Source organism: Hippopotamus amphibius, chromosome 13 (genome assembly GCF_030028045.1).
Source record: "Hippopotamus amphibius kiboko isolate mHipAmp2 chromosome 13, mHipAmp2.hap2, whole genome shotgun sequence".
Classification (NCBI taxonomy): domain Eukaryota; kingdom Metazoa; phylum Chordata; class Mammalia; order Artiodactyla; family Hippopotamidae; genus Hippopotamus; species Hippopotamus amphibius.
The window spans coordinates 47,887,546-47,912,297 of record NC_080198.1 but is presented as its reverse complement, the minus strand read 5'-3'; the positions used below and the strand labels follow the sequence as shown (position 1 = coordinate 47,912,297).

Sequence of the window (24,752 nt, the reverse complement as noted above, 5' to 3'; positions counted from 1 at the left end):
CTCATCTGGAGGTGAGGGTCTTTCTTCCATGCTCATGTGGTCGTGGTAGAATTTAGTTCTTTGTGGTTGTAGGACAGAGATCCTTATTTCTTGCTGGCTGTTGAATGGGACCCCTTTCAGCTCCGAGGGCTGCCCACGGTTCCTTGCCACTTTGCTACCACAGGCCTTTTGCTTTTGTTCAGGATAGCAGCGTACCTCTCTTGCTTTCTGCTGCTGCCTCTGCACTCTGGACTCATTCGAAGGGCTTGTGTGATTAGGTTGGACCCATGAAGACAATCTTCTTTCAGTTAACTCAGAGTCAACTGATTCGTAACCTTAAATATGCCTGCAAAACCCTTTTTGCTATATAACTTAGTCAGGGCAGTGATACATTATATTCACAAGGCGAGCGTCATTTGAGGTCATCTTCAAATTCTGCATACCACAGTGACTAATATAGTTTTTGAAAACTGAAGTTGAGAGCTATGGTAAATTAACAATCAGTTGGCAATAAAAATATTGTGAGCCTGGTTATAACTGTCAGGTTGTTTTGATAAATAGCTGTGAGAAGTCTGAAGACAGACGACAATTCATTAGACCAAATTTATTTTGAAAGAATCTATATTCTTGTATATTTTGAAGGGAGGATAACCTGTGAAAGATTCAGGACTTTGGAATAAACACGCAAGTACAGTTAGTTTTTTATGCATGTTTTATACTTCATAGTCACATCCATTCCCTCATGTGATCCTTACTTTTGCATCTCCAGAGGAAGACCTGCAAGCCATCAGGCCAAGCCTTGTCACATGGTACTACTTTTCTGAGGACACTGTGTTTTAGAACCTATTCTTTAACTTTATAAACCCCGATATTTGATTTTGTTGGTTTATCCACAGCTGGTGAGGCTCCAGTTACTGGTTAGGCTCGCGTGAGGCCAAGGTGAAAAGACATAGTGCCAATTTAAAAAATTCACAGTGGAGGTGTGGTTTCCAAGTGATCTCGAGGTCCCTGTCTGGAATAGCCCTGTCCGGCATCTGGGCATTTGGAAAGCTGAAGTATTAACCCCCCAATTTTTTGGAGGTGATGGAATCACAACAGAGAGGGTTAGCTAAGAGCTCTATCCTCTAGGGTAGTACTTCTTTAATTACTTTCCCAACTTTTCACCCTCTCAGTGGCCCTTTATTAAAGGAGATATTACGTAAAACCATTTAAAAGTAGATACAAGTGGAGCTTCTCCCAGTCCTAGTGGTAATGTTTGAAACATCTGCAGCCTTTGAAGCTGCCATGGTTTGAAATTTATGGCTCTAGGTGTGGCAAGGGTTATTTTGCACTTCCCTCAACCTCAGTGAGAACTGTTTCTGAAGTGCTCTGAATACTTGTGATTTTTGTCTCAGTCCTGGATAAACACTGTCCAGTGACTGCTTTCCCTTCCCATTTTCTAAGCACAGTGTTGGCTTCTAGTCATACATTTTCTAGACATTTAAAACATCGATAAGGCTTCAGCTTTATTTCACATTCAACCATTTTGTTGCTTAAACTTTTAAGGCCTGACTGCTTCTGTTGTTCTCTTGATTGAGAAGGGATATCTTTTCCCCTAAGGTAACTGCTGCGCATAGCTAATTCCTTCTATCATATGTTGATTTTTCTGGCTCATCTTTTAGAAGGTATGTGTGTGCTGGAATTCTACATTGTAAGCAACAGAACTCAGTCTAGCTAGTTAAGCAGAAAAGGGATCTGTTAATGAATAGTTGGTGACTTACAGAATTTTCAGGAGGGCCTGAACGTCTGGGCCGATTGCCCTGCTCAGCCACACTGTGGGGAAAGAGTGCTGCAGCCGCCTCAGCTTGACCGCATTGCATCCTGCACTGCACAGCTCTGGTGAACGACTGCATGAAGCTCTGTGTCTCTGTGCTCGCCGGCTGATGAACTTTATTAAGTTTGCATGTCTGTTTTCTCATACCGCCCACTTACGACGCAGAGTCTCATGTGGGTGTGTTCATTGGTGGAGTCCAGGTCACCTGCCCTAGATGAAAGGAAGACTGGGTTGGTGAGTTTCCAGAGTTCTGACTTAAGCACTTACAAGAGCTGTTTAGAAAAAAAGATTATTAAACTTTTGTCATATTTCGTTGATGTTTTCCCCTCTTCCCCTCTTCTCAATTAAACTATTCCCTTTGATTTCTGCTTCTCTTTCCCATTCAGAGATTGTAGAAATAGGCTCTCATATTTTCTTTTATATTTCAATTAAAAATCATTTAAATCTTTAATATAGCTTCAGTATGAAGTAAGGATCGGATTGATATTGCTTCTCCAATGGATGGCCATTTGTCCCAACACCATTTACTGAACATCTGCATTGATTAGAAATGTTAGACTTACTGTAAACTGAATAGGTATGTGTGTACGTAGAGTGTGTGTATGTGTGTACACCGTTCCTTGTGACCTCTCTGTTCTAGCATAGCCACGGCAGTATATGCTGACTTGACAGATTAGGGTTCCACTTGTTCATTCAATCATTTGTTTAACAAATATTTGTTAAATGCCTTTTTATCTAGTGCTATACAGACTACGAAAGGGTAAGACATCGAGTCATTTCTTTGTGTAGATGAGTTAAGATCTATCTTGTTATAGGTGGGGGGGGAGGGGTCTTGAAATTTTGGTTTTATACTTTTAGGACTGTTTTTAGCTCACCTCAGAGTAGACCTCAGACTCCTAGTTTGAATTTGGGGCCCTTTTTCCTGTGGGTTTTTGTATAGGAGTCATGTGGTCCTTTACAGATGGAATGGACTGGCATCTCAGTAATGGGCTGTGGTGTGCATGGTATTCTCAAAGCAAGGCCCTTGACTAGAGAGATGTTTACCTGTGCAGTTCATTATATTGAATATTAGAGCTGGAACGTACTTTAAAGATTGAATTGGGACAACCTTATTTTTTAATGAACTTTTAATTTTGGAATAATTTTGATTTATAGGAAAGTTGCAAAGATAGTTTTCATATGCTTCTCACCTAGTTTCAGTTTCCCCTAATGTTATCATCTTATGTTATCATCACGACCTTATTTTGAGGTTAATTTTAGCCCTCAAAAAGTTAATCTAGTTAAGATGATGGTTTTAATTGGTGGCAGAATCAGACCAAGGACCCAATCGGTAGCCTGGGTCTGCTAGTTAATTATGTTTCAGTTACCGTTTTCTGTTTTTCATGTGTTTGGTCTTTCCTTTCATTTGATTCTTTGGGCAGGGACTGTGAGAAGGTCTACCTAGTACACAGTGCGCTCATCAATGTAGTCTTTCTAATTTGTGCAATAATTTTTAAATCTAGGCTTCCTCCAATTCTTCAACACCAACGAGAACCAGGAGTAGGACATCTTCATTTACAGAGCAACTTGATGAAGGTACACCCAATAGAGAGGTAAGTTTGGAATTCTTCTTTAATAAACCTTTTAAAAGAAGCTTATTACTTTAAAATGTAATGCTACTGTTGATAACAAAATGGGAAATTATTTTGACAAGTCAGTTACTTAATTGCTCGGTATTTTTTTTTTAGTAACAATTTTTTTTGGGAAGGTAGTAGTGTTGCTTTTGTAAAGTGTTTTCTTTGAGTATCTTAATTTGAGAGGATAATATACTTTGCTTTTAATATTTGAAATTTTCAGAATGATTTGATAATGATTTGTTCAGCCTAACATTATGTGAGGAGAAGTCCTATATTTTTAAGCTAGTGATTGGAAACTGTGAAGTAACTAATAATTCCATGTGACTTGGAGCTGGCACCATAGTTCAGATTAGATTTTTTCCAACTTTTTTTCTTTCTTTGAAGGATTATAAGAGTCACGCAAGTAAAACATAAATAAACAAATCAGGGTAAAAAGAGGTAAAAAAAAAATGGGTAAAAACGTAAATGCACAAACCAGTGAATTATTATGAAATGAATTCCCCTGTAACCACCACCCAGGTCAAGAAAAGAAACATTGCCAGCACTAGAGTGCTGGCTCCCTCCCTCACAAAAGAGTACCATCATCCTGACTTCTTAAATATCCTGCTTCCTTCTTCCTTTTTTTTTTTTTCTTTTTTAATAGTACCACTTAAGTATGCTTTCTGTTGTAAACCTTATAGTTAAACTTTGGGGTTGTCTAGTTTTTGGCTATTATAAATTATGCTGCTGTGAACATTATTGTACATTTCTTTTGCTACACGTGTGCCTGCATTTTTTTTGCTATGTGCTTAGGAGTAGAATCACTGGGTTAAATTGTATGCATAGTTTTACCACTTTAGAAGGTAATGCCCATTGTTTTTTAGAATAGTTGTAGAACTTTGCCTTCCCACCAGGAGTTTATGAAAGTTGTTGTTGCTTTATATCCTTGCTAGTCTTTAATTTCAGCCATTCTAGTGGGTGTGTAATGTTCTCTTATTGTAGTTTTAATTTGCATTTCTCTGATGACTAATAAGATTGAGCATTTCTCATCTGTATTTTTCATCTAATGGATTGAGCATTTTTCATCTGTGTATTGATAACTTCGTTTGCAAAGTGCTTAAGTCTCTTGCTCATTTTTCTATTGGTTTATCTTTGTCTTACTGATTTGTAGGAGTTCTTTTCTATATAGTGTGGATAGGAGTTTTTTATTGGATATATGCCTTGTAGATATCTGCTTCCACTCTGTGGGTTGCCTTTTACTCTCTTAATGGTTGTCCTTTTATGAACAGAAATTCTTAGTTTTAATGCATTCCAATTTATCAATATTTTATTTTATGGCTAGTATTTTTTTGTTTTTTATTAAAGTATTCTTTTCTTACCCTTGAGAGTATTTTCCTGTATTATCCTGTTTTACCTTTCACATTTGGATCTGTATTCCATTTGGAAATGATTTTTTTTTCAATATGGTGTGAGGTAGGGATCAAATTTCACCACTGCCCCTCTCCCCACATAGCTATCCAGTTGTTCCATTCTTTCCACACTGCTCTACTTACTACCTTTTTTTCAGAAATTGTGTCCATATTTGAGTGGATTTCTGGACTCTTCTTTCTGTTGTTATTGCTTTGTCTTTGATCTGATCCCATACTGTCTTCACAACTATAGTTTTATATTAAATTTTGCCCTCATTAGAGCAGCTTTTCCCTGTCTTAAAACCAAAATTCCATAGACTGGGTGGCTTAAGCAACAGACATTTATTTCTCAGTATTTTGGAGACTGGGCAGTCCAAGATCAAGGTGCCAACAGATTCAATATTTGGTGAGGGTCCTCTTCCTGATTTGCACACAGCTGTCTTTTCATTATGTCCTAGTATGGCCATTCTTTGTTGCATGCACCTAGGGAGAGATGGAAGAGTGGGGAGGCCGCCATCTTGTCTCTTTCTCTTTTTATAAGGATAGTAATCCCATCATGAGGGCCCTGCCCTCATTACCTCATCTAACTCTTAATTACCTCCTAAAGGCTCTGCCTCCAAATACCATCAGCAAATATCCCTGGATGTTAGGGCTTCAGTATATGAATTTGGGGGGACAAACATTCAGTCCATAGCACTCTTACCTTGTCCTTCTTGAATGTCTTATTTATTCTTATACCTTTCTATATAAATTCCACATGAATTTTAGAATCAGATTTTCAAGTCTCATAAAAACAAACTCAAAACAAAACAAAATAAAATACAACACTGACAACAAAAAAACAAACCTATAGAGATTTTGATTGGGATTTCATTGACTCTATAGGTTAGTTTGGAAAAAGTCTGAATATTACAAATCAAATTTTATAATCTTTTCAATATTATAAGTAGTACTGGACTGAGCATTTTACATAATGCATAATTTACAATGCTCTTATTCTGTAGGATAGATTTCTAGGAATGGGATTGCTGGGTTGAAGGGTGTATGCAAATGAAAAAATTTGAAAGATTTTTTCCAGACTGCTTTGATGAAGGTTACTTTAAAACATAATTTTTTAAAACCTTTAATTAGAAGATGTTGCTACCAAAATAAACATAAAAACTTCATAGTAGTTTTTGCATTCAAAGTTAATGGCATATATACTGTGTCCTTGGTGTATACATTAGATGAGCTGACAAAGTTATATGAGTATAAAATATATGCATACTTTCTTTGGGATCTTACTTTCTTATGCTCTGTTTGCAATATTGCATTTCTTTAACTTTATGATTTCAAGTTTAATGTTGAACTTAGTTTATATGTGTAACCAATTGGAATGAAAGCTGCAGTATTGAGCAGTGAAAACACTGTTTGCAATCAGTGTTAGTGGCATCATTCCTACTTAGTATATTGGTTGATATTATCGTATATTGGTTTACATTAATATAGTTGAAACCTTAAAAACAATTTGTTGATTGCTACTATTGCTTTTTAAAAAAGATTTATTTTATCTAGGATGCTTTAAAACATTTAAATTGAATATATCTTTACAAAATAATCCTTTCTGAAAGGGATGGTTTGAGCATTCTTTTGCAGCACACTAAGTAAGCTAAAGGTTATTTTTTATTTCTTTGCAGATTCCCAAATTTCAATACTAAAAGTCCCATGCTTATAGGTATAGTTTAAGAAATGGTTTCTGATTGAAAGCCAAAGTGGTATCATCACTTCGTCTCCTTGCTTTTTAAGCATTTTCTAACAGCTCTAAAAGATATTTTGGACCACAAAGTGAAATGTAAACCTTAGTTCAACTTATTTTACAATAAATAAAGGACTTTTAAATTTCATGATTAAGTTATTGATTAAAAGAACATTACATAAAGTTATCTTGTTAGTCACCATGCCCCCTCCTTCACTCCCTGGGTTTTTCATTTAACCTCTAAGATGAACGATACTCTGTCACTGATGAGATCCTCGCTTTTAGTTTTAAGTTTCTTTTTAGCAAAATGTGGAAGTTTAATTCATTATAAATGTGGAAGCTTAATTCAGTATAAATATTTGTCCATCTCTCCAGTAGGTACAGTAAAGTCTGTGTAATCTAGAATGCTTGGGAAGTAGAATGGTTTCATTAAGTTGGTGTTCTGGTCAGTTAAATGTTTTACCTTTTTTCAGCTATTACTGAAAATCCTGATATGTCTATTTTCCCATGTTAGTAAATATTATATGTAAATCTAAATAAGTCTGTCTTTGGTTGCAGTGCCTCAGGCTTCCTTATAGGGCTGTAAGAAATCATCTAAATGGTTGTAGACATTGATGGCAAAGGAGAGTACGCTGATGTGCACTGACCTTGAGGTCTGTGGGTCTCTGGCGCTCTTTCATCCTGCACAGACAGCAGATCTGCCCAGCTAACCTGGTACTCTCTCCTGGGGATCCTAGGACAGCCTCATTACCCTCAGCACAGGGCTTCCTTCAACTTTGTGTTGCTTGAGATGAATCTTTTTTTCCCGTAGAGCTGGGTGCCTTTGAGCAGTATGGAGTGTAGCGTCATGGAAAGGGCTAAGTAGGCACATGAAACTAACTGTCCTCCTGCCCTCTGCTCCACTCTGATTTTTTTTTTTAACTGAGGTAAAGTTCCTATAACATAAAATTTACCATTTTAAAGTGAACAATTAGGTGGTATTTAGTACATTCACAGTGCTGTGCATCCATCACATCTGTCTAGTTCCATGATGTTTTCATTACTCTAAAAGGAAGACCCCCTACTCATTAAGCAGTCACTCCCCATTCTCCCTTTCTGCAGCCCCAGGCACCACCAATTTGTGTACCTGCTGTGTGGATTTACCTATTCTAGATATTTCGTATAAATGAAACCACACAATATGTGACTTTTTGTGTCTGGCTTCTTTCACTTAGCATCATGTTTTCGAGGTTCATCTATATTGCAGCATATATCACTACTTCATTCCTTTTTAGGACTGAGTCTAATGATTTCTCTAAGAGGATGAGAATATGTTTGTTTGTTTGTTTGTTTGCAGTAAGACCTGAAATAGGCTGGTGAGAAGGGGGTGGTTTTTGGAGTCATCTGAATTTGCTGGCTGAAGGATCGTTGAAGGTTAACTTTTCAGTGACTCAGGTTTTCACGTGTGTGAAATGGGAATAGTAAGTACTGCCTTCCTTGTGGTGGTGTGGGGATTACCCGTACTGTAGCACGTAGCTCTCTTCATGTGGTGCAGTGCATGTGGTAGGTGCGCACTAGGTTGTTACTGGGGGCAGCCACAGAAGATGGGAAGGGCTGCTCCACTTCCTCTGCCTAGTTCCCCTCGCGAGGGGAGGGAAACAGATGGACTGTTATGTGGATTAGGGCCCTGAGGGTGTTATCGGTGCTATCTTTGCCTGCTGAGCCGTTAAAGGAATGGTATTTTCACATTCCCTCCTACCCTGTTCTCTAGTTTGCTGTCTTGTGGAGGTAATTCCTCATAGATTGGGGGTCAAAGTAGGCATGTCCATTCTTTTCCTAGGGACTCATCTGCTCAGATTTTTTGTATTATTTTAAAATTAAACTTTAGAAATTAGTTTATTTTCATATATATAGGCTAAAATGATGCATAGAAATAAACTGTTCTAGTTACTTGATAGATTCTGTTCTGTTTAGTAGATGTCTGTTCATACTCTCTTATGTACGGTATCCTTTTTTGCTTTCCTACATGCAGGGAGAGAGCCTGGAATGGTAGAAGGATCACAGGATTCTATCCCTTACCTGCTGTTTGGCTTTAGGCAACTTCCTTTAACTTCCCAGAGCCTCAGCTTTCTCAACTTTAAATTGTAGTGAAATGAATATCCACTCTCACAGGGTTCTGTGAAGGGCAAGTGAATTCAGAAGTATGAAAATACTCATAATTTGTGTATCACATACAAAAGATTGTTATTATACAGAAAAGGCTTTTTCTGTACTCACCAGCTCTTGAATGGCATGGATACTACATTTTATATTAAGAGCGACATTGTAGGGAAAGAAATAATGAAGCATCAGGCCGCTTTTCAGTAGTTGCTTTCCCAAGCGTCAAGAAAGGTGTCCCTTTTCCTGTTTGTTCTCTTGATCTGAGATGTTTTTCGGAAGCAAAATGCTGCCTCCTACGTTGGTAGTTGTCTTTGTATTTCCAAGTCAATTTTCATCATTCCATGTGATGACCTGCAACAGGGATTCTTGATACTCTCAGCTTTTGACAATTCTTCAGCACTATTTTGAAATTTATTCTTTGTTTCAGGGCTTCTAAAGGCATTGTTCTTTAGGAATTATTAAGAAATATCTTCAAAGTAATGGGTGAGAAATGTTTCTTCCTAAGTTTGGGGTTAATTTTGCCCCTAAATGGATTGAGTTTCAAAGCTGGATATGCTTTTTCTTTGTTAGATGTTAGATTATAACCTATCTATCCCCCGTCAGTTAATCAAAGTAAAAGCCATGCCTGTTAGATTGCCTTTGGTATCTATTCAATTTTCATATTTTTGCTTTTGATCTGATGATAGGACATGAATTGTATTAATAGATTTCCTAATAGTAAGTCAGTTGTTCATTCCTTAAATCAACTCTGCTGGTCAGAGTGCATTATTAATATTTCTGATACTCAGCATTTTCTCTGACTCTATTTGTAAGGAGAGGGGTTTATATTTTTCTTTTTGTGCCATCTTTATCAGATTTAATTAATTGAAAACTTTCTATTTTCTCCTCCTGCTTCTCTTTCTTTTCCCTCTTCTCCTCCATTTATTTAGGTCTTTAATTTCTTTCAACAAAATTTTAGAGTTTTCAGAGTTTGTTTTGTACTACTTTTGTTAAATTTATTCCCAAGTATTTTATTCTTTTTAATGTTAATATAAATTGAATTGTTTTCTTAATTTCATTTTCAGCTTTCTTATTATTCTACAGAAATAAAATTGGATTTTTGTAAATTAATCTTATCCTGTAAGCTTGCTGATTCTTAGTTCTAAAAGTTCTGTAGTGGGTTACTTAGTATCTTCTTTGTGCAAGATCATGTTATCTGCAAATAGAGGTAGTTTTACATCTTCCTTTTTTCCTTACATCCTTACATCCAGATTAAAGGCTGCCTTTTATTACATTTTCTTGCCTAATTTTCCTGGCTAGAACCTCTAGTTGAACAGAAGTGGTAAGAGCAAACATGCTTGTCTCTCATTCCTGATCTTAGGGAAAAGGCATTTAGTCTTTTTGTCATTAAGTATGATGCTAGCCGTGGTATTTAATAGATTCCCTTTCTGATGTTGAGGAAGTTCCCTTCCATTCCTAGTTTGTTGAATGTTCTTAGCATGAAGCAGTGTTGGATTTTGTCAGATGCTTTCTTTGTATCTTGAGATTGGCATGTGGCTTTGTCCTTTACTCTGTTGGAACAATGTAGTAATTGGTTTTGGATGTTAAACCAACCATGTATAGGATAAATTCTACTTGTTCATGGTGTGTAATTTTATATTGCTAGTTGTTTTTGCTAGTTTTTCGGTTTTTTTTTTTTTTTTTTTTAGGATTTTTGTGTCTGTGTTCATAGGAGTTGTTGGTATGCAGTTTTCTTCTTTTGTGTGTGTATGATGTCTGTGTTTGGTGTCAGGAAAATATTGGCCGTATAAAATGTGAAGGAAAGTATTCCCTCTTGTATTTTTTGGGAAAACTTTGAAGATTAGTATTAGTTCTTTAAATGTTTGGTGCAATTTACCAATGAAGCCATCTGATCCTGGGCTTTTCTTTGTGAGAGGTGTTTTGATTACTAATTCAGTCTCTTCATTTTTTATAGTTCTATTGATATTTTCTGTTTCTTCTTACATCAGTTTTGGTAATTTGTGTCTTTCTAGGAATTTGTTTGTGTCATCCATGTTATCCTGTTTGTTGGCGTACAGCTGTTCGTAGCATTGCCTTATAATAATCCTTTTTATTTCTGTACATGCAGTAGTAATTTTCCCTCTTTCATTCCTGATATTAGTAATATGAGTCTTTTTTTATTTTACTCTGTCAAACAAAATATGAACCAGCTTTTGATTCCCTTTCTTGGTGAGTGGTGAGTGTACTGAGCATTCTCAGGATTGGAGTGGCAAACTGATCTTTGATGACTTATTTTTCTCAAGTCTCAGGTGCCCTGGGACTTAGCAGAAATTCCTTGAATCTGTATTGCTACTTTCCTGGTTTCCTGGCCTGATATGTGTTTTTTGCCTTCTTTATATACCCTTGGTCTTTTCAGTGCTGATCAGTCCTTTTTTGCTATCTTTTTTGTTTAATGGCTTTGTATGTCTTTAACTTTATATATAGTAGAAATATCCATACAGACAAAATAGGGCTTTAATTTGTGACCTTAGATTTGATCAAAATGATTTAACTGCAGTCTGTACTGCATATTTTCTCACATGCTGCTACTGTAGACAGTTTTTTTTTTTTTTTAAGATTTCTTTATTTTTTATTTATTTTATTTTTGGCTGCAATGGGTCTTCGTTGCTGTGCACGGGCTTTCTCTAGTTGTGGTGAGTGGGGCTACTCTTCGTTGCGGTGCGAGGGTTTCTCATTGCAGTGGCTTCTGTTGTTGTGGAGCACGGGCTCTAGGTGCACGGGCTTCAGTAGCTGTGGCTCATGGGCTCAGTAGTTGTGGTGCATGGGCTTAATTGCTCTGAGGCCTGTGGGATCTTCCCGGCTCAGAGCTCAAACCCGTGTCCCCTGCATTGGCAGGTGGATTCTTAACCACTGCGCCACCAGGGAAGCCCCGACCGTTTTTTTCTTGTATCTTCTGCCGAGTATGTTAGGAACTTCTTAAGGTATACATTATTGCAGGGGTACGCACCCAACCCCTGGGCCCCTGGACTGCTACTGTTCAGCAGCCTATTAGGAACCAGGCCGCACAGCAGGAGGTGAGTGGAGGGACTGCTGCTTTATTGCAAATAAGAAGGAAGTGAATTTGACTCAGAAAGTAAGTGTTGCTAGTAACAATTATATGTAACAGTGTCTGGGAAGTAGAAACAAGACCTCTTCTTTTCAAGGCAGAGATACTAAAAGATACTAAACTTTTTAGAGTCACTCTCCTAATAGGTATATTAGTGCATAGGGGACATATTCATGCATTACATACAGTGGATGCTAGCTAGCTGATGCCTTATGCCTGGCATTAGGACTTAATTTTCTCTTTGAACCCTGGTTGAGAAGGACTGGGGTGGTTATGTGCTGCTAGAGTTTGATTTAATGCTATAAGCCAGAGGCTGACGTGGGGCTCATGGCACTCATGAAAGGAGGTTGAAAAAAGCATTTCCTGGCTGATGCATAGAGCTCTGTGGCCCATTGTGAGAAGCTGCTGTCTCTAGGGAGGCTTCATGACCGAGAACTGAATCAAACCTCACATCAGCTTAGTGACTGAGTCTGTGATAACCTCCATGTTGCTCTAGAGCAGGAAACCCAACCTGGGCCCAGGGAATCAGATTGACTGGATAAGGAGGGATGAACACAGAAGGAAGGAGAAGGATAATACCTTCTTCAAAATGAACCTGTAAATGAAAATGCTAAAATAAAGGCTAAGAAGACAGCTAATAAAAACAGGAACTGGGACATCAATTTATTCCAGGTGAAATTAAAATAATTAAAAGGGCAGTCTGGACAAGACTTTGAAACAGGTATCTTCAGTAAGATGAATGAAGTAATAATTTTCTTAAGAAGAACAGAGAAGGGACTTCCCTGGTGGTCCAGTGGTTAAGACTTCGCCTTCCAATGCAGGGGGTATGGATTCAATCCCTGGTCCCGGAGCTAAGATCCCACCTGCCTTGCCGAAAAACCAAAACATAAACAACAGAATCAGTATTGTAACAAGTTCAATAAAGACTTTAAAAATGGTCCACATCAAAAAAATCTTAAAAAAACAAACAGAGAATTGTGGGGGAAAAACAGGCCAAAAAATAGACTAGGCAAATATGAAAAAGAACCAATTAGAAATCCTGGTAATGAAAAAAAATGATATAAAAATGTAAATCAGAATAAAACTCAGACTGGCCCCAGTTCAAGGGAATATTAGGGAATTCAAAAAGAATACTGAGTAATCCCACCAAGAACATAGAGAGATAGAGATAGATAATTATCTAAGAGACATGGAGGATAGATTGAAAGCTTTCAACACACATCTGATAGGAGTTTTAGGTAGTCGTCATTGTTTAGACACATAAAATTTTAGTCAGTGTCAGTTCAACTGATGGGACCGCACAGAAGAGGTGAATTAAGTTCCTAGCAGATTTGGATTAGAATTTGAACAAAGTTTGAAAGAGTTGAGACAGACTTATTGAGGATATTTGAGAACTGAATCTTGGGAGACTTTGACAAGCATAAGAAGCAACTGACAAGGACCACAAGTGGGGAGGACGCCTCCTTGGGCTTTGAAATAGCTGTCAGTAGAAACTAATTTCGATATACTTTGCTTTTACTTGGGCTAGGGGATGGAGTGTAAATCATTGTTTGGTAGCTCCTTTTGAATTGTTTGGTCAACATGTGTTTCTATACTGGTTTCTATACAAGTTTTGTGTTTTTCTCTTAAAATTCCAAACCTGCTCTTAACTGTGAAATTTTAAATTATTTCCTTGTGTGATATGAAGAGTGACTTCATTTCAGAAATTAACTTTGGAAGCCTAAGAAGAATTTGCATAGCATTTAACTTAAGATAACTTCCACTCAAAAGATGACCTTTCTGAATTTCCGGGAGAGTAAGATTTTCAGCAAGAGTGGAAACTTGGATAGAATGATACCTTAGAGCCAAATAGGCATCCCTTGTATTTTAGTACTACTTGACACTAAATTTTAGGGTTTAGTGCAAGTTCAATTCTTGAATCCTACCTAAAGAGTATCAGTTATTAACATAACCAAAAAAGATGTAAACAAAATTTGTCCCATCTATAAGATGGCCTTTAATGCAGGACCAGGTGAAGAATGAGTGAAGGCTCTAGTCATTATCCATAACTCTGGAGCACTGAGATGAAAAGTGTAAGTTCTTAAGCTTTTGCAGACATCTATTTTCTGACATAATTCTTTATTACTCATTATATAAGAACATACATTAACTGCTAAGTCAATGTTTCAAAACATTTGTTTTTTAAAGTTTTTATTTTAAAAGCGGATTCATGGGAGGTTAAAAAATTTGTTTTTAGGGAGGCCCTGTATACCCTTTACCCAGTTTCTCCCAAAGGTAACATCTTATGTAACTATCGTACACTATCAAAGCAAGGAAGTTGATATTGGTAACATCTTTGACATCCACAGAGCTTATTCACATTTCACCTATTTTATGTGCGCGCGCGTGTGTGTGTGTTTGTAGTTTTATGCAGTTTTATTACATGTGTATGTTTGTGTAACCCCCACCGTCAAAAAGTTCATTTTTTTTGTTTTGTTTTGTTTTTTTTTATGGTGCACGGGCTTAGTTGCTCCGTGGCATGTGGAATCTTCCCAGAGCAGGGCTTGAACCCATGTCTCCTGCCTTGGCAGGTGGATTCTTTACCACTGCGCCACCTTGGAAGTCCAAAAAAGTTCATTTTAATTATAATTTCTTATACCTCTAATTCATGATAGTATTTTGGTGTGTAGTATACAGCTTCTGAAAGAAAATTGAAGCACAGAAGAGAATATATATCAAAAGAGCTAGTATAATAGAATTGATGCTTAAAACTTATAAATTTGTTTCAAGTTTCTTCTGTACATATTGGAGAAAACTACAAGGGTGAGTCAAAAATTATCTGCACTCTGGCTGTAGAATTTATAGAAGTTCTAATAGGACGAGAGTGCGGATAATTTTTGACTCAGCCGCATATATTTGTGTGTAAATACAAATAAATGGTTATTTAAAGTTTTATGTGTTTATCCTCCCCATAAATTTCCATGCTTTCTTTTTGGAATGTATAAAAATGAGTGGCTCAGTATACAGGCCCTCATACTGAATTGCCGGACACAGACATGCTGTGTGCTGTGGTGCCTGTTGCATATATCATTTGTATGCCAGTAAGCAAGTTGTTGAAAGCTGAGTTTAGAGATCCAAAACAGCTCACCTCATCTCCCTTCCCGACCTTTCCCAGCAGCTTACTGTTTCTGTGGGTGGACTGATGGTGGCGGCAGTGGTGCTAGCACAAGGCTGTGATAGTGTTGTGCGTGCCGTGTGGTGAGAACACTTTGCAACATGCCCTTATGATTTGTTTTTCATCCTTTGTTTTGTTTTTATACCTCTGCTCATTACACTGAATGCGACAGCTCCTAGCCGGGATGATAGCAGAGCCTGCTTTTCTCTCTGAGTATACTATCTTTGCTTTGGATTCCTCCAAGCAGCCTAAAACCCAGACTGGCAGTGTGGTGAGTCCTTCCACCGCTTTCTGCATTCCCTTTGTGGGGAAGCAAAGTAATTTGGTAATTCTAGAAGCACATCTCATGTTGCTTGTCACTTACCATCTCTCAAAGCATCTTTGGTGCCCTGTTGCTAACCTTGCTCTAAAAAATCAGAGAGTAAATTGCTGAATTCTGATGGCTGGTGTGTTTTTTGCTAGCTTTTAACAGCAACAGCCTAACTGTTTTCATTAATGTAGTGAAGAATACTTTCACGTGGTCTAAATGCTAAGTTTTCTCCCTAGGGAATGTTTGCTTATTAACTAAGAGGTGTGCATTGCTAAGAATCTGTGTTTTACTGTTGGTAGGAGGCCAATAATATTTTGAGATGTGACTGACATTTTTAGGAAAGAAGAATGCATCATATGTACACCCATAATCAAACAATATTGAGTAGGCGAGTGGAGTCTACTGTAACAATTAATTGCATCTTATTTTGGGAGAGTACCAGTTTTCTGTGTATTAAACATTTGAAAGGAAATAATTACCTCTGTTTTTCAACTGACTGAATTCATACAATTTTGAATCTTGTATATATTGATAATTTCATTTTGGGAAAGTAGACCTTTTTCATAAAGTATCTAAGTTCTTAATTTAGCAAATTAAAACTTACAGATGTTTGATTACCTAGTAAGGATAGCTTTTGCTGTTAGAATGGACACCAGCTGACCTGGGATTGAGGTTTTTTTAAACAGCGAGAATTGGTTTAATTTTCTAAGCATCTGGTGATGAAGTTGGAACGTTTCTGTACTTATCCATGCAGCCAGTAAAGACTTGGTCTGCATATGAACAGTAGCAATCTTACATTGTAAACTTGGCTTTAGAAAAGAAAGCAGCTCAGAGTTCTTGCGATGCCTTAGCTTGGCTTTTAGGTACAGTGGTCTCTCCTTGGTTCTGGCTACAAGTAACATCTCACTGTTTTCAATACTGGTTTGAGAGGGAGACAGGAATCCCAGTTAGAAATAACTTATCAACTTATTTAAAAAACATGAAATGATATTACACTTAATGTAGTAGTAATAGAGACTTAAAAAAAAAGAGCTTCTCCCAGACCCACTTCCATTAGTACACAAAAATGATTTGTATTGAGTGCCTATCCTATTGTGAAAAATGCTAATAATTAAAAAATGGAGGCGTTAGAACTATTTAAAATAATTTAAGTAGCTTGAATGTCTACATTAATTTTATTTAAATTTTGTTTTGTTCATGGGGCTTCCCTGGTGGCACAGTGGTTAAGAATCACCTGCCAATGCAGGGGACACAGGTTCGAGCCCTGGCCTGGGAAGATCCCACATGCTGTGGAGCAACCAAGCCCGTGTGCCACAACTACTGAGCCTGTGCTCTAGAGCGCATGAGCCACAGCTGTTGAGCCTGTGTGCTGCAACTACTGAAGCCCGCAAGCCTAGAGACTGTGCTCCACAACGAAGAGCAGCCCTTCGCTCGCTGCAACTGGAGAAAGCCCACGTGCAGCAATGAAGACCCAATGCAGCCAATAAAATAAATTAATTAAAAAAAAATTTTGTTTTGTTCAGATAAAAACTTTTTTCCCTCACATAAAACTATAGCATAACCTATAGTAGAATAAAAATTTAGTGAGTCTAATTCATTACTTTATTTCACCAGCTGTTGACTTTTCCTTAATTCAGTTTTCTGAAAAATGCATCTCTTTACCCCAGATTCTAAAAGTTGCTGTATCCTTAGTGCTCAGTAGTCAAAAGTAGTTGTTGAAGGATCGAACAAAACATAACTGAAGGGAATTCCCTGGTGGTCCAGTGGTTAGTACTCACTGCTTTCACTGCTGGGCGCCGGTTCAATGCCTGGTTGGGGAATTAAGCAGTGCAGCCAAAAATTAAAAACAAACAAAAAAACCCAAGGACTTCCCTTGTGGCCCAGTGGTTGAGAATCCACCTGCCAATGCAGGGGACAAGGGTTCGAGCCCTGCTCTGGGAAGATCCCACATGCTGCAGAGCAGCTACGCCAAGCCTGTGCACTGCAACTACTGAGCCTGTGTTCTGCAGCTACTGAAGCCCGAGCATGTAGAGCCCGTGCTCCGTAACAAGAGAAGCCACTGCAATGAGAATCTTGCACACCACAACAAAGAGTAGCCCCCACTCGCCACAACTAGAGAAAGTCCACACACAGCAACAAAGACCCAAAAGGCAGCCAGTTTACAAACAAATAACAAAAGACTTAAACTTTAAAAAACATCCCCCCAACACACCCACCCCCTTCCCCCCCATAATTGAAAACAAATCTGGCAGGGAACCTATGTGAGCTTTTAAGTGCGCTTTAGGAACGTTTTCCTGTTATCTAAGAATTGCCTGCAGGAGAAAGTGTTAGAGACTGAGTAGTGAGACTGAGTAGTCAGGTGTGTTGAGCTAGTTCTTTAGGCTTTTCTCTGGGGGGAGGCCTTCAGAAGTCTTACAACTAAGGAAGTAATCGGATGAGGATTTAACAAGCAATTACTGAGCCTCTACTCCCAGTCAGGCAAAATGTTGAGTTCCTGCCCTCCAGCTGTTTACTGTTTAGTGTGGAGACAAAGATGGCAAGATACAGTTAATGCAAAGGAGGTAAGGCTTCATAGGAGAAAACAAAGGCACAGGTAATGGTGTTAGTCCTCAGGCCAGCCGTATGAAGCTGGGCATTTGGAAGTTGAAAGATGAATAAGAATTTGCTGGGCAGAAATGGAAAATGCATTACAGGAGTGACAAAATCTCTAATTTTGTTTCTAGAGATTCCTAACTTAGATTTACATGGTAACAGAGGCCAGTACTTTCCTTAGCTGTCTTGCATGTATTTGGATGTATAGTATAACAAGTAAATTGAAATACAGATGCAGGGAGGAAAAGTTTTTAGATGTTATGCTATTTGCTTGGTAGGGTGACATTTCAGACAATTGAAGAAAAGGTTTTTTTGTATGGAGCTCAATCATGTGTGAAGTGATTTACTTAAAATAGAATATGGACTCTCTTGCCACTCTTATTCCTAACCTAAATATTTTATGGGGCCCTTTTGCTTGCTTTTTCCATAATTTAATGGTCACTTTTCAATATACTGCTTGGCAGAGAGACATGCTGATCTCTGTGAAGAATGTTTTTTATTTTATAGTGTGTAGCATAGGATATTTTTAGGGCTGGCAAGCGTTAGGTATGATGCTACACAAATATATGCCGTGTATACAATTTCTAATTCTTTGAAATGACAGAGAACAGGAAGATAAAAGTCAATTCCTATGTTCCCCCAACCGTTCTCCCGTATGTAACTTTAAGGAAGTGTCTTGAACTGATAAAATTTATGTTAGAGGGAGAAATTTGAGAACACTTTTGCAAAACTGAATGCTTTTTCCACTTGTATTTAAGAATAAGAAGAGTCGTATATTTGACCCTTTCTTGGTTAGCCCGAGTGTTGTAGGGGAAATGTACTTTTTAACCACCAAGTTACTGAAACATAGTGGCTGTTATTTGGTTGAATGCTTTTGTTTAAAATATGGAAGTTATTTTATCATGAGACACTACTGTAGCTTTAATTTTAGTTAGACACTTAGTGTATTATGAATGTAATGTAGAATTTTGAATCTTGAAGAATATCATTGATTATAGAACTCATGCCAGTATGATGCAATCAGTAGAATGTTGTGTAACTTGGAACATTTGTCATACCAACAGAACAAAACAAAAAGCTTTCATATGTAGAAGAGATTATTTTTAATTATAAGTTTTTCTGAAAATTGTCATAATTTCATTTAGACTGCTGGCTTCAAATGAATGAGGCGTTTCCCTTTCTTGTTACCCAGATGTTTTTCAGCGCTTAGCCCAAATAACTTTATATATTATTGTAAGGAAAATTGACATTACTTTTTCTGGATAGTTTTCTACTTGAATGAGTTTTGCTGATGTTAATTTCGTATTGAGTGAAAAAACTGGGGAGATTGTAATGGGGAGAAGTATGTGATTAGCTTGAAATAATTTTTGCTACGTACTAATCTTTGCTATTTAGTTACAGTTATAGCAAAATGAATTTTCTAAAATACTTACCATACTAGTTTTGCCTTGCATGAAAAATTCTAATAAGTGAACAATTACTAATTTTGTTTAAGTGTATCTAATAGGTTTTGGTATTTGGCCTTTGTTCTTAACAGTTTTAAAACTTTAGTTTTCTGATCCTTTCTTTACAATGTTTCTTTCTTTTTCTCAGAATGCATCTGTCCAAGCCACAAAATCTCCTGACAGTGTTAATGGAAGTGAACCCACAACTCCTCAGGTCTGTTATTAATGTTGTTTAAAAGAAAGAGCTAGTCATTTCAGACTGTCGGTCAATCTATATTAGCATTTGACTTTACATTGAAACAGTGATGTCTGAACATTTGGTACAGTATATATGGTAAATTCAGGTTTATTGATTGTTTCTTGGAAAAAGTTTAGAATGGTGATATATGTATACATACCAATCATGTAGGATTCTATTATTGTTCATTTGAAAAACTAATGGCACTGAAGAGAAGACTTTGGAAAAAAAAGGCTCTGAGTTTATAGTTGTAAAAGATGATGGAGTAAATCATTTTGAAAGACGTTGAGTTACATATTCTAGAAGGGGGGGATGTGAAGAAAATGGAATTTCTTTTGAAGTTTGTTCTAATGCAGAGTATCTTACTACTAGAGAATTTAGTTTATCTTTGATTTTAAAAAGTTATTTGGAGAGTGGGGCTCATGTAACATTCTTTTGACTCCTTCTAAAAAAAAAAAAGAAATTCCTTAAAAGAAAATCTTAATGATAGCAGTGTCTGAGATGAGCATTTATTTTCTTTGTCTTTAGCGGTGATTATTATCATGAACCTGGCTGTTCTCAACAGTCTCTAGCGAAGAGCAGCAACGTTTCCGATTCTGTAAACCTGGAGCACGAACGTAGGCAATTTCTGGACAATCTGATTTATGAACTAAATCCTGTAGGCTAAACATTCTAAAGTATTGTCCAGCTTCCCAAACTCCATGAACAGGTTACCTGTGAGCTGAGAGCCTCAGTCCTCTCAGGGAGTCTGGTCAGGTTCTGGGCATAGTCCTCCTCCCTGGGCTTTGAGCAGCATCCCCTAAGTCCTCTACAAATAAGTCATTTTCTATTAGTGCCTTGAGGTAGGGGTAAAGTATTAGGAGACACCAATTTAAATGGTACTGGCCAGATCCAGCGATCTTTAAGGAATATTCATTAGAATGATAACCAGCTTTAGGATCAAATTCAGGAAAGATTTAAGTTTTAATTAAGGTAAAGAATGAACATGGATGATATTTAGGAAGTTAATTGTGTTTATTGAGTTTACTGTGTATCAGGCATGGTTAAGCATTTTAGGTATTTGATCTCATTTAATTCTTGTAACAGGGTGACACCTTCACTCAGAGTCCATTTGCTTTTATACAAATTTCTGACAAGTTGGTTATTGGTTGTTGGTAGCAAATTAGGAACATGGGTATTCCCGAAGGGGTAGAATACTCACTGTGGCTGAACTGACACCAAGTAGAAGAGATGGTGAAAAGCAAGGCCAAGGGTTTATAAAGTGTAGCTGCCTGTGACCCCCTTACGACTAGGTGGAACATCCTCTGGAAACCAGTAGATTTTGGCACACAAAGTAATGATTGTGGCTGGGGTGTCATTGAAAAGAGTGACTCATTGTCCTTATTTAAGAAGGCAGAAAAGTGTAGTATACCTATTTCTGTTAGATAGTTAACTATTAAATTGTTTAATGCAGTACATAGAATTCAGCTAATCAAAATGATTCTTCATTCATCCCCAAAGGAATGCAGGTGGTTGATGTTTTACCTCAGAGAGACTTATAAAACTCAGATATTTGACAATAATTAGTGTATGTCACCATGTAATAGAGAAAAATATATTTTGCAAAACAGGTATATTTGAGCATTCATCCTTATCTGAGAAGCTGTGAAATAGTTTTATTGGATCATAGTTTTAGTGTTTCAGCAGTTTAGGATGAATCTAGGATCTAGTATTACCCTCTTATTGTATAGATGAGATATCAGGCATGAAACATTAAATTAATTTGCCCAAAGACCCGTGGCTAGTTATGGATAGTGAAATTATCATAGGTAGACAGAAACATCAATCTACCCCACTATAATTTTTTGCCATGTATTGCCTCATTTAATTTTATATACTGTTTAAACAAAATGAAATACAGAGAACAAACTAGTGGTTGCCGGAGGTGAGGAGGGTGGGGGGCGGGCGAAAGAGGTGAAGGGGATTGAGAGGTACAGACTACAGCTACAACATAAATAAGTCACAGGGATGTAGTGTACAGCACAGGGACTATAGTCAATAATGTTGTAATAACTGGTGTGTAATCTATAAAAACGTCGAATCACTATGTTTTACGCCTGAAACGAACATAATATTGTAAGTCAACTATACTTCGGTAAAAACAACAAAAACAAAATAACAGCTGAATTTCGTTAAATTCAATAGAGCAAAGCATAGGGATTTAAATGGCCATTCTCATATGCTTTTATTTATTTATTTATTTTTGGCTGCGTTGGGTCTTCGTTGCCGTGCATGGGCTTTCTCTAGTTGTGGTGAGCAGGGACTACTGTTCGTTTCGGTGCGCAGGCTTCTTGTTGCAGTGGCTTCTCTTGTTGTGGAGCATGAGCTGTAGGCACGGGCTGAGTAGTTGTGGCACACGGGCTTAGTTGCTCCGCAGCATGTGGGATCTTCCCAGACCAGGGATGGAACCTGTGTCCGCTGTGTTGGCAGGCAGATTCTTAACTACTGCGCCACCAGGGAAGTCCCTGCTATTTTTTTTTTTTTTTTTAAACTATGGGAAAAAGTCTGGTTTCGAAAATCACTTATGGGGACTTCCCTGGTGGTCCATTGGTTAAGAATCCGCCTTCCAATGCAGGGGGGGTTCGATCCCTGGTGGGGGACCTAAGATCCCACATGCCATGGGGCAGCTAAGCCTGCGCCTGCCGCAACTATGCAACGTGCTACAGCTACAGAGCGCATGCGCTCTGGAGCCCGCGCTCCGCAACTAGAGAAGCCCACGTGCTGCAGCTAAGAACTAAGACCCGACACAGCCGGCAGGCAGGCAGGCAGGCAGGAAGGCAGGAAGGAAAGAAGGAAAGAAAGAAGGAAAGACAGTCATTTATGAATTTTTTAAAAAAGAAATTATAGTAGCATAATTAAATTTTGAAACGTTGCTATTTTTTGAATACTGCTTTTAATTTTATTTTCGAGTTTTGTTATGAAAAATTTCAAACATACAGAAGAGTTGAAAGAACTTTATATAAGGTAAACATCTGTATACCTACCATCTAGATTCTATCACTGATGCTTGACTGTATGTTTTTTCTGGCTGCACTGCATGACATGCAGAACTTCCCTGACCCAGGGATGGAACTTGCGCCCCCTGCAGTGCAAGCACGAGTCTTAACCACTGGACCACCAGGGAAGTGGTTTTTGTTTTGTTTTTTCTTTTTAAATCACAAATCTGTCCATATATTCATTCTTCTGTTCATCCCTCAATCCATTTTGTTTTTTTGATGCCTTCCAGAGAAAGTTGCAGGCCACAGTACTAATGTTTTAGTATGTATACCATTACCTAGAGTTCAGTGTTTGTAATTTCTTTTTTTGAAGTGAATTTTATATAAAATGAAATATACAAACCTCACATGTACATTGACTGAGTTTTGACAGTGGTGTGTCCCAAACCCACACAGGTTATAGAAGCTTATCAACACCCCAGAAAGCTCCCTTATGGCCCTCCCTCTCAGAGGCAACCGGTTATAATTCTTTTCCACCATACGACACATTAGTTTTGCTTATTTTAGAACTTCATATAAGTGGCCTTACAGAGTATGTACTCTTTTGTGGAAGGCTTCTTCCACTCAGCATTTTGTTTTTGAAATTTCATCCATGTTGTGGTTATCAGTAGTTTGTTCCTTTCTAATGCTGTGTAGGATTCCTTTGAATGAATATTCCGCAGTTATTCACCTATTGATGGACACCTGGGTTGTTTCCAGTTTTCAGCTATTATGAATGAAACTATCATGAATGTTACTGTAGAAATCTTGTGGATGTGCGTTTTCATTTCTTTCTTTCTCTTCTTGAGTGTTATTGATGATGTATCAATGCTTTTTGATGACTTCTGGAATAACATATGCTGTATATAAAAATGATACATAGCATTTTGATCAAGCATCGGGTATTTAAAGATCTCCCATTAGATCGCTACTATCATATTGCCAAGTTAAGGTTCAGCTGAACAGATGTGTACTAACTACCTGCTTTGTGGAAGGCGCTGAGGCAAGACTACAGAGATAAAGAATACGGACACTTTTCTAAAAGCGCATAAAGTCTGGGGTGAGGGTGTGTGTGTGTGTGGCAGATGTAATGATAGAAAAACGTATTTAGTGCTTCCTGCATATGAGACACTATTTTAAATGCTTTTACTCATTTAATCCTCATAGCAACCTACTAGAGTAGTATTATCTTATAGATGAGGAAATTGAAACAAAGAGGTCGTAAAGCTAGTAAGTGGTAAAGCTGGGATTCAAGTCAGGGAGTTTTGGTCAGAGTCTGTGTGCTTAACCACTGTGCTGTATTGTCTCTGCAGTTGTTCTAAGGCGTAAACAATTCATTAGTTGTTATATCAGCAAGTCAGTAACTAATGGTGAGTCAGAATGCAATATGTGCTCCAGTAGTGGTCCTGGTAAAGTGCTTAGGCCATTAAGAAAGGTTGTTTCTGATTGATGAGATCTCAGGTTTCCTGGAAGAGCAGAAACTTGAGCTCACTTTTGAAGACTGTCTGGGTTTCCATATGCAGGGAAGGTTTGGGAGATACTACAGAGGCACACAATGATGCATTTGTTCAGGGAACAGGAAGTTACCTGTTAGAACTCAAGTGGAGGGGTGGTTTTACAGAGAAATGGTTCTTGGGAAGTGGGAACCTTGAGTATAAGGTAAGGATTTTGAACTTTATATTAAAAGTGGGCATTCAGTTTAGGAATTGGAATGAAATGTTCTGAGTAGTGTTTTAGGAAGACAGTCCTGGTGACAGTGTGCGGGGGCAGATTTGTAGGTAAGAGATTTGAGGCAAGAGAACAGAAGGCTGCTACAGATATCCAGCTGGTAGAGGATAAAGGTCTGAACAACAACACTTAGGGGAAAAAAAGGAGGGATGCGAACAAGATAGGGCAGGGGAGACAGAAAGGAGTTAAAAGTAACTCCGTGTTCATTTATTTTTATTTATACGTTTCTCCTTCTCTAACCCCCATCAGCTTTTTAAAAATGGTTAATAAATCAGTGAATGTGTTTGGTACCAGAAACCTGACAACAGTTGGAGCCAGTGGGAGTTTAGTTTTTCGCGTAGCGGAAGGGCTAGAAAGAGACAGTCATCAAGGACCCTTCTCCCTTGCTTCTTGTCCCCCCCCCCCCCCCCTTTAGTTTCTCATCCTCACCGCTGCCTCACAGCTACAAGTTTGGCCTCCAGAAATTGCATCTCCGTTTTCAACAGGACAAAAGGCATGTTCCTTTTTATCAGGAAA

General features: G+C 37.9%; 1 protein-coding gene across 5 annotated transcripts in view; it reads left to right on the top strand.

Moving 5' to 3' along the window:
* Positions 1-24,752, top strand: part of GOLGA4 (golgin A4) — a 99,493-nt gene that overhangs the window by 10,687 nt on the left and 64,054 nt on the right. For 3 of the 5 annotated variants that reach the window (XM_057706914.1, XM_057706912.1, XM_057706911.1), the window contains exons 2-4: positions 3,295-3,384; positions 15,082-15,180; positions 19,405-19,470. In XM_057706914.1, coding sequence (XP_057562897.1) covers positions 3,295-3,384; positions 15,082-15,180; positions 19,405-19,470 — 255 coding nt within the window. The remainder of the gene's footprint in view (positions 1-3,294; positions 3,385-15,081; positions 15,181-19,404; positions 19,471-24,752) is intronic. The other 2 variants (XM_057706915.1, XM_057706916.1) reach the window with 2 other exon arrangements.